We start from the raw sequence: 9,785 nt of genomic DNA, 5'->3' as shown, positions 1-9,785 counted from the left end.
GCAAAGGTTAATATATCATACAATTTCTTATTAGCTGATGAAAAAATGTGTCCATTAAGTGAATCAATGAAACTGGGTCAAAATCCAGCTGCATGTTAAAGATCTTTTCCATTTCCCCCAGCACCAAAGACCAAAATCTTTGCAGTCTGTTACATGACCACATACAATGCGTTAAAGTACCTACATCGGTTTTACATTTTAAACACATAGGTGAATTAGAAGGGTTAAAAAGTTGTCTGCGGTTAGGAGAGATATTGAGTCTATGTTTTATTTTATTTTGTATTTCTCTTGTACGTGTACAAACAGATATTTTCTAAGCATTAGACCAAATATCATCCCATGTTTCCTCTTCAATATCAGTATCTAACTCTTCCTCCCATTCGGTTTTAATTCTCTTTATATCAGGAGATTGAATTGAACATACAGATCCATAAAACTCACAGATATATTTCAAACTGCGTATTTAAAATGAGTTGACACAACACAATTCTTACGTTTTTTTGGGGGGACAACTTAATTGTTTTATGTTCAGTCCTCTTAAGTTTGTAAAAGCTATTAAGTTCATCGATTTGTGTTCTGACATGAAGGAATTGTGTTGAACCCAGCATTTTTACAGTGTAAAGAAGCATTCTGGCTTCTGGAATACCCATCCATAGCATGTTAATGTTCATCATTGTGTGTTTATGTAAGGAATTGGGGTTTATAAAGATGTGTTACAGTTTTGAAGGCTGTTTAGATTGTAGTCACCATTGTGGTGATCAGTGTTCCCTGAGATTTATTCAGTGTCATTTTTTTATGTGAACTTTAATACATCAACAAATCTTTTGGTCGAGTCAAGCTAAGTTTATTTCTATAGCTCTACAGCAGGCATGTCCAAGCTCGGTCCTGGAGGGCCGGTGTCCTGCAAAGTTTAGTTCCAACCCCAATCAGACACACCTGGGCTAGCTAATCAAGCACTTACTAGGCTTTCTAGAAACATCCATGCAGGTGTGTTGAGGCAAGTTGGAGCTAAAATCTGCAGGACACCGGCCCTCCAAGACCGAGTTTGGACACCCCTGCTCTACAGTATATACTATACAATGTTTCTCAACCCTGTTCTTGAAGGCACACCAACAGTACACATTTTCAACCTCTTCCTATTCAAACACACCTGAATCAACTCATCAGAACATTAGAAGAGACTCTAAAACCTGAAATGAGTGGTTCAGATAAGGGAGACATCCAAAACATGTACTGTCAGTGTGCCTCCAGGAACAGGATTGGGAAACACTGCTGTACAATGTAGACTGTACAGTGCAAGGTGAACAATTTTTTGTGGAACATGTCGATGTATAATTTTGTGTGGGAGGTGTTGACAGGTCTGAGGTAATAAATAAAAATATTTTTCCAATTTTACATCATGACCTAACTTCGATTCAGCTTATGTTAAAGGAAAGATCTGCTTTGACTGTTAGTACTATGCATTTACAAAGTTAGAAAATTGCAAAATGTACAAAACCTGACTAAAGTCTTGTCGTTGATCCATGTTGTAAGAGCAACAAATAATAACTTGACTTCAAGGAAAAGTGGAAGAAGGTAGATTTTTCCGATGAATCATCTGTTGAACTGCATCCCAATCATCACAAATACTGCAGAAGACCTACTGGAACCCACATGGACCCAAGATTCTCACAGAAATCAGTCAAGTTTGGTAAAGGAAAAATCCTGATTTGGAGTTACATTCAATATGTGGGCGTGTGAGAGATCTGCAGAGTGGATGGCAACATCAACAGCCTGAGGTATCAAGACATTTGTGCTGCCCATTACAATACACACCACAGGAGAGGTGTTCTTCAGCAGGATGGCGCTCTTTCTCATACTTCAGCCTCCACATTTCACAAGTTCCAGACATGAACCAGACATTAACATTATTGAGCATGTCTGGGGTAAGATGAAGGATGGAGGCATTAAAGAATCCAAAGAATCTTGATGAACTCTGAGAGTCCCGCATGAACGCTTTCTTTGCCATTCCAGATTACTTTAAACATAATCTAGAGACTTTTGCCTTTCATATAAGCCCCTTCATAACATAACAAATGATCAACTAGAAATCAAGTTATTATTTGCTGTTCCTAAAACTTGGGATAGGCGGCAAGACTTTTGTCAGGTAGTTTATTAGAGCTATTTTCAAAATTTTGCCTGCTCAATGTTAAAGGCGATTTGACATAATGTTGTTAACTAATATGTAACCGACTCCGTATCACACATTGTACCATGGCGTCCGGTTAAGATATGTCAAACATAACTCTGTATCTCTCCCCAGGACTGTCAAGTGGGCTTAAACTTTGCAGATGTAAAAGAGGCTGAAAATTTCTTTGCTGTAGTGGAGGACAAGATCATGCAGAGAAATAATCGCTTTGGTATTTAAAAATTATAATCTACAATATTACATTTAAACTTCCTCATCATTTCAAACTACTTCAAAAACTAAAGGAAGATGATCTAATACGGTGTATCTGTAATTTCATCTTCAGCGGAGAAACAGCAGAGAAAAGGATCAGAAACAAGAGGTAAGACACTGTCAGTTCCTATAGTCACTTCAATAATAGTTATGTTTAAGAAAGCGCATTTTTAAAAGAGCGTTTATATTTATAGATCGTGGAGCATTGCCACCACTTCCTCCACCAAATGGTGAGACTTTTTTCCACTATTACTATGCTCGTCTAGTGAAATACTGAAAGTGTCTGTACTTTAAAGGTTGTGCAGACATTAACTTTGTCTTTAAAACCCAGGCACTCCAGTATGTTTCTGTTGTTTAAATTGTATTAATGTATGTGTATATATGGTTAATATTTTAAAAATTGCTAAATAAATAAACAACATCATGTCCAATAACATTCCACCATATCTGATGTTCAGTGATATAAAAGTGCAAGTATTAGCTGTCTCTCTTACCTCTTCTTCCATGCTTTTAGCGGTACCAAGTAATGTCCAGAACCAAATCATCCCAACCAAATCGAAGAAAGAAAAGAAAGAAAAAGAAAAGAAAAGTAAAAACAAAAAAGGATCCAAACTGTTAAAGGGGGATATTGGAGCACCAAGTGGGTTTACGTAAGTGGATCTGCTTTAACCAAGATAAAGTAAACGTATTCTTTAGAGGAAACTTTGGCAACTCTGGTACTGGAGGTCCACTGATCTTCAGAGTTTAGCTCCATCTCCAATCAAACATTTATTTATTTTTCATCAGCTTAGTCTCTATTTCAGAGGTCACCACAGCGGAATGAACCACCAAGTTATCCAGCATATGTTTTTATGTAGCAGATCCCTTTCCAGCCGCAACCCAGTACTGGGAAATACACTCATTCACACACACTCAAACACTCATACACTATGGACAATTGAGTTTATTCAGTTTACCTATAGCGGATGTTTTGGACCGTGGGGGAAACTGGAGCACCCAAAGGAAACCCACGCCAACAAGAGAACATTCAAACTCCACACAGAAATGCAAATTGGTCCAGCTGGGGCTTAAACCAGTGACCTTCTTGCTGTGAGGCCACAGTGCTAACTACTGAGCCACCGTGCCATCCCAATCAAACATACCTGCCTGAAATTCTGAAGACAAATTTTCAGGTGTGACTGATTAGGGATAAAGCTAAACTCTGCAGGACTGTGGCCATCAAGGACTGGAGTTTCCTCATTGCTGTTAAAGAGTTTTAATTAAGGAACTTACATTTCATTGTGTTATGACTTTAGGCATGTCAGTCATCTTGGCATGGCTGGCAACAGCTTAGACCCAGATGTGAAGAAACTTCTGTCCTGCGCTGGGATCAGTGAAGCAGCTATGGAAGATTCAGAAACCTCTCAACTCATCTATGACGTCATCGAGCGTTCAGGTGGAATGGAGGCTCTTAAAAAGGAAATGAGCCAGCAGGGTAAGTCACTGTAACCTGCAGTCATCTGACAAACTAACTTAAAATGTTATTTACCCAAGGTACCCAGTTCTGGTCCAGGAGACTGCACATTTTTATGAGTCATCGTGATATCGACTTAAAGTTATTTTTATTAGCAACACAACAGTTATCAACCTAAAACTCATTGCAGAATACAAAGACCATTGATGAGGTATCCAGGTCAACAGGCAGGTGTTGATAGACTCTGTCTCTGATCCTTCATTCTTTTGAACATTTTGAAACTCTTACGGATGAAGAAGTCAGTGAGAAATCTTTTAATACATATGTGTAACCTACCAGTCCTACTGCACCCAGTCCGATCTAAGCTGAGATCGAACTGGTGATTCTTTGCATGGCAGTCGGTTGCTCTAACAAGTAGTCTAAAAACCATGGCCTCTAGAGTCCGTCACTAGAGCACCTTTCAAGGTCAGACGAGTGAGGTTTATCCGCATAGTACTTCACTAGCTGGCCTCTGATACACTCATCCCCCTAAACCTCACTCTCCATCCTGTACGAGACCCCGCATGTAACCCACCAGTCCTACTGCACTCAACCTGGTCTGAGCTAGGATCGAATGGGTCATTCTTTGCATTGGAATCGGTTGCTCTAACAAGGAGTCTAAAGACCATGGCCTCTAGAGTCTGCCGCTAGAACACCTTTAAAGGTCAGAGGAGTGAGGTTTACCTGCATAGCACTTCACTAGCTGGCATCTGTTACATATGTGTTTTTGTTTGAAAGCTATATATTCATAGCAGAAAATATTATGAGGGCCATCAAATTTAGAAGAAATCATCAAAAATGCTGACGGTGACGAGAAGGGACATAAAAATGTCAGCGTATCTTATATCTGCAGAAATATAATATTGTGCAGTCTTAGCTTAACCCTGTAGTAGGATTGACACTATACTCTTCCAGAAGTTAGAACCCCAAGAACATGATTGGGTACCGATTGTCTGACTGTATTCTTTGATATCTGTCTAGAGGCTTCTCGCCCTCCTGTTCCAAGTGGACATCGAGGCTCCCTTCCTCAAGTGCCATCCGGGTCAGCACCACCACCTCTGCCACAAGGTAGAATGGGGCCTCTACCACCTGTCCCGGGTCAAGGCTCTGCTCCACCTTCCCATCGAGGCTCCCTTCCACCCACACCTCCAAGAGCAGTGGGATCAGCACCACCCCCTGGTGGACCTCTGCCAGCCCGCTCCGCATCATTAGGGCCCCTACCAAATGTTCCTCCCGGAGGACGTACTGGGCCTTTGCCTCAACCTCCAGGACCCCGAAGTGGACCCTTACCACCTCCACCTACGAATCGGAGTGGAGGTTTGCCACCACCACTCCCAGGAGAACGTAGGGAGTCTTTAACCCCGCTTCCAGGAAAGAGACCTGGGGCACAAGGGTCCGAAAGGCGAGGTAATTCCCTGCCGCCACAACCTGCTCAGACTCGACCACCACTACTTCCAGTAGCAAGGAGTTCCCCCTTACCTCCACCTCAGAGAGACAATAGTGAATTCTTACCACCTCCACCGGAATCTGAAATGCCTCCTCCACCTTCTGATTTCTTCCCTCCTCCACCCTGTGATTCATTTCTCCCACCTCCTCCTGATGACTTTATTAATTCTGTGCCTCCACCTCGTCCCTCTGAATCCAACTTTCCTTCCCCAAACATTTCCTCCGGCTACGCACCTCCACCCCCTCCAGTCTCTTCCAAACCTTGCGGGGGCGGTCCACCTGCACCACCTCCTCCTCCCGCAGCTCCTCCTCCACCGCCGGCTGCTCCTCCTCCAATGAACTTTGGAAGCAGTCCCTCTCCAGCAGCCGCTCCTCCAGCATCCAGCGGTGGGGAAGGAGGAAGAGGAGCATTACTAGCCCAGATCCAAACAGGGATGAAGCTCAAAAAGGTAATATACACACTGACATTTAAAAGATTGGGGGGGTCAGTTGGATGCTTATAAGAAGACATATATATTTATATGCATTCATCTAAATCTTGCAGGATGCTTTAAATTGATGAAATAGTATTGTAAAGACATTTTAAGTTTAATTTTTAACTTTTTATTCTACAGATATATCAGTGATGTTTGTTTTTTTCTTATACACCAAATCACCATATTAGAATATTTTCTAAAGGATCATGTGACTGAAGTAATGACTGATTAAATGTCAGTTTTACCACCACAGGAATAAGTGAAGTACTGTACTGTCTCTTTCCCAGGTTACTGCCAACCAAGAACCGCCTTCACCTGCTCAGGATTCAGGAGAGGGAATAGTAGGAGCGCTCATGATGGTGATGCAGAAAAGGAGTAAAGTGATCCATTCATCCGGTAACCTCACTTACTCAAGTTTTTTTTTTTTTTTTTTTGAGTATGAAAATGATTAAAGAAAATAATATATTATTATTTACACAATAAGTTTGATTTATTTTTTATTACTTTTTACTGTCTTTTAGAAGAGGACGATGAATTTGATGATGAAGACGATGATGACGAAGAGTGGGATTAATCGTGATGTAATTGAATTTTTCTATTATGCATGTCAGTAGGCTTGTTTTGGAAATAAACAACACTGATTCAATGCATTTTCTCTAGGGATAAAAATGGTAATTCAATGCATTTTTCTCTAGGCACGTTCACCGATATTTAACTTTAGGTTGATAAAGTACACACAAATTATACTATTATTTAAATAATAATATATAAACAAAAAGCAAACAAACAAACAAAAAGTGTTAGGGTCAGCTTGAAATGATTGTGATTTTAGCATATCACACCATTTTTCATTTGTATGAAAAAAGGGTTTTCATTTTAAAATTTGATAAACATTGCAATTTGTGGGAGCATATGATGACAGCAAAGAAATTCAAATATAATCTAAGATTAAAAACTAGAAAAATAGCCATCAAAATTACGTCTCCAATATTGGAAATATTGAAAATAATAATAATAATACACGTGCTGCCAAAATATAAAATGATGCTAACCTAGCATACTGTATAGAGCAGTGGTAGCCAACCCGTTGATTATGATCGACTGGATGATCTTTAACACTCCCCTGGTAGATCCTGAAAATGACAGAAAAATAAGTAGAAGAAATGCATCTCGGGTGATGCATCTGTCTTTATTTTGTTTGAGCCAACTCTTTATTTTCATTATGGTTAACTGCTGCAAACGTTGATATACAGCTCTTCATATAACATCCCAAACCCCGCAAGGTGTAAGGCCCTATATAATAAGGGGGCATTCACTTTTGTGTGCTCAAGTTCATTATTTCAAATGAAGATGTGGGGCTTGTATGCGTAAATATGGAGCAAAGAGCAAGCAGTGCAACACGCTTGCATTTTATATGTGCCTCTACAGCACAGTGAGTTAAAAACATCTCAACTTAAAAAAAAAACATCTCAACTGTGAAAACGCAAGGCAGATAAGCAGCACACAAAACTTTTACTGCTAATAAACAACTTAAAACGGCTCCTCTCACTTCAAACAACATGTTCGCATGTTAGCCTTTTTTATAACATTGTGAATTAATGCTGCAAAATATTGTACAAAACCGCAGTTACAATTGCTGAATTAAATTATAATGTTTCAGTGTATTTATTATTTTTGTAATAGTTGTTATTATTTCTTTTATGATTATTATTTGTAGAATTATATTACTCCTAAAATGCTACTGTAGTACCTGTAGAAAATCATTTTAGCAATCTTTTTTGTTGTAGTGGTTTTGTTTTTATGGCACTCAATGTAATCTGATTACTGCTAATATCACAATGCGTTGTCACCCATATTTCCACCCTTCCAAATGTCATCCAGGCTTTATCACAGGCTGTCTTGGTTGCATCAATTTAAAGTAATGTAAAGTAGGTTAAACTAGGGCTTTTTACATAGTTCAAAAATGCTACATTAAGAGTCTCAAGCTGTAAATGCAAACAAAAAAATGTAGCTTTATTTTTCTGTCAGTTTTTTGATGGGTAGATCTTCCTTTCAGCAAGGCTGAGGTTAGAGATCTAGGGTTGGTGACCACTGATTTAGAGTGATGACAAGGTATCAAAGTCTGTGAGTGAATTTATTGTGTTCTATACCAGTGGTTCCCAATTCCGGTCCTTGGGACCCCCAGCCCTGCACATTTTGTATGCCTCGCTTATTTGACTCACGGGAAGCAGTTCACGGATCTCTCTGTTAACAAGCTGATGATCAGAATCAGGTGTTTGAAGTAAGAAAGAAATACAGAATGTGCATGGTGGGGGGTCCCAATGACTGAAATGGACCCTTTTCCCATGATGTCATGCAGTGCTCGGTTTGACTCTATGCAGTGTATCTATACTTCCATGAACACAGAACTACCCATAAAAAATTCACCCAGTCACCTGTATATTTACTACAGATACATTTAGATGTTGTTTCCTGTTGTCAAGGCCAGACATCTGACATCTCAAACAAACTTACCGATCAGCCAGATTTCGGCTTGAACCGAGAAAATGGGACTTTAAACAGAGAGTTGTGTTGCTTTGTTTTGCTGTGTTTACCGTGTGATGCAAGTCGGTATGTACTTGTCAGCATTTGTCAAATAAAGATTTCAGAAGTTTACACAGGTGCTGCACATTTTTCAAAGTCAAATTTATGGATTTGAGAGCTTTTTGTCCTAAAGAGTAAGTAGATAATAAATAAAACGGTGGGGATGTCCAATATCAGTGTTTCCCTCTGGTTGTTAACAGAGGACAGCTGATTAAAAAACACATTCATGTTATTCACATTCTATTCACTTCTCAGTTCTCTAGCATCTATCTATCTAGACTAAGATAGAATAATAATATTGTGTGTGATTCTTACTAATCAAACCAAATCATTCAGTATTAAATTATTTAGAATCATTTAGTTTTGAATCATTCAGAATTGAATCATTCAGAATCGTTTAGTATTAAACCATTCAGAATCGTTCAGTATTGAACCATTCAGAATCGTTCAGTATTGAACCATTCAGAATCGTTCAGTATTAAATCAGTCAGAATCGTTCAGTATTGAATCATTCAGAATCATTCAGTATTGAATCATTTAGTATGTAATCATTCAGAATCGTTCAGTATTGAATCATTCAGAATCGTTCAGTATTGAACCATTCAGAACCATTCAGTATTGAATCATTTAGTATGTAATCATTCAAAATCATTCAGTATTGAACCATTCAGAATCGTTCAGTATTGAACCATTCAGAATCGTTCAGTATTAAATCAGTCAGAATCGTTCAGTATTGAATCATTCAGAACCGTTCAGTATTGAATCATTTAGTATGTAATCATTCAAAATCATTCAGTATTGAACCATTCAGAATCGTTCAGTATTGAACCATTCAGAATCGTTCAGTATTGAACCATTCAGAATCGTTCAGTATTGAACCATTGAGAATCGTTCAGTATTGAATTATTCAGAATCGTTCAGTACAGAAAGAGAGACAACTGGACACAAGCCCAATAATCTAGTGTCAACATGCAATGTTAGTATTTTCCATTAGTTGTGAATTTTCCTGAGAAGTATCTCATTCATTTAAAGGTAAAACGGAATTACCAATACAGTGAAAAGCAGAAGTGAAGTGAGTCATTGTGAAAAGGGTCTATTGGGAACCACTGTTCTATACAACAGGCTCATAAAACAATACAGAAAACTGCTGCAGTCAATGTGAAATGAAATGTTGATGGCTTTTTGAAGTGTGACCATGCAAAGTTTATGTTATGTAGGATGTTTTATGTGTTTTGTAGCATTTGATTCGGTTTTTTTTTTTTCAATAGTTAAATGTGAATCAGCACTGAATGTACTCACCATGTGTACTGTAAATACACTCAAATGTGAACTGAAAAGTGACTCTACG

The 9,785-nt window shown here is 38.8% G+C and overlaps 1 protein-coding gene across 1 annotated transcript in view; it reads left to right on the top strand.

Moving 5' to 3' along the window:
• Nucleotides 1–9,781, top strand: part of wasa (WASP actin nucleation promoting factor a) — a 19,555-nt gene extending 9,774 nt beyond the window's left edge. The window contains exons 4-11 of the mRNA XM_056463573.1: nucleotides 2,303–2,399; nucleotides 2,514–2,549; nucleotides 2,635–2,670; nucleotides 2,955–3,090; nucleotides 3,736–3,914; nucleotides 4,914–5,827; nucleotides 6,142–6,250; nucleotides 6,376–9,781. Coding sequence (XP_056319548.1) covers nucleotides 2,303–2,399; nucleotides 2,514–2,549; nucleotides 2,635–2,670; nucleotides 2,955–3,090; nucleotides 3,736–3,914; nucleotides 4,914–5,827; nucleotides 6,142–6,250; nucleotides 6,376–6,428 — 1,560 coding nt within the window. The 3' untranslated portion in view covers nucleotides 6,429–9,781. The remainder of the gene's footprint in view (nucleotides 1–2,302; nucleotides 2,400–2,513; nucleotides 2,550–2,634; nucleotides 2,671–2,954; nucleotides 3,091–3,735; nucleotides 3,915–4,913; nucleotides 5,828–6,141; nucleotides 6,251–6,375) is intronic.
• The last annotated feature ends 4 nt before the right edge of the window (nucleotides 9,782–9,785 follow it).

Source organism: Danio aesculapii, chromosome 8 (assembly GCF_903798145.1).
Source record: "Danio aesculapii chromosome 8, fDanAes4.1, whole genome shotgun sequence".
NCBI classification, from domain to species: Eukaryota; Metazoa; Chordata; class Actinopteri; order Cypriniformes; family Danionidae; genus Danio; species Danio aesculapii.
Note: the sequence above shows the minus strand (reverse complement) of the source record. Positions and strands in the feature narration are given on the sequence as shown.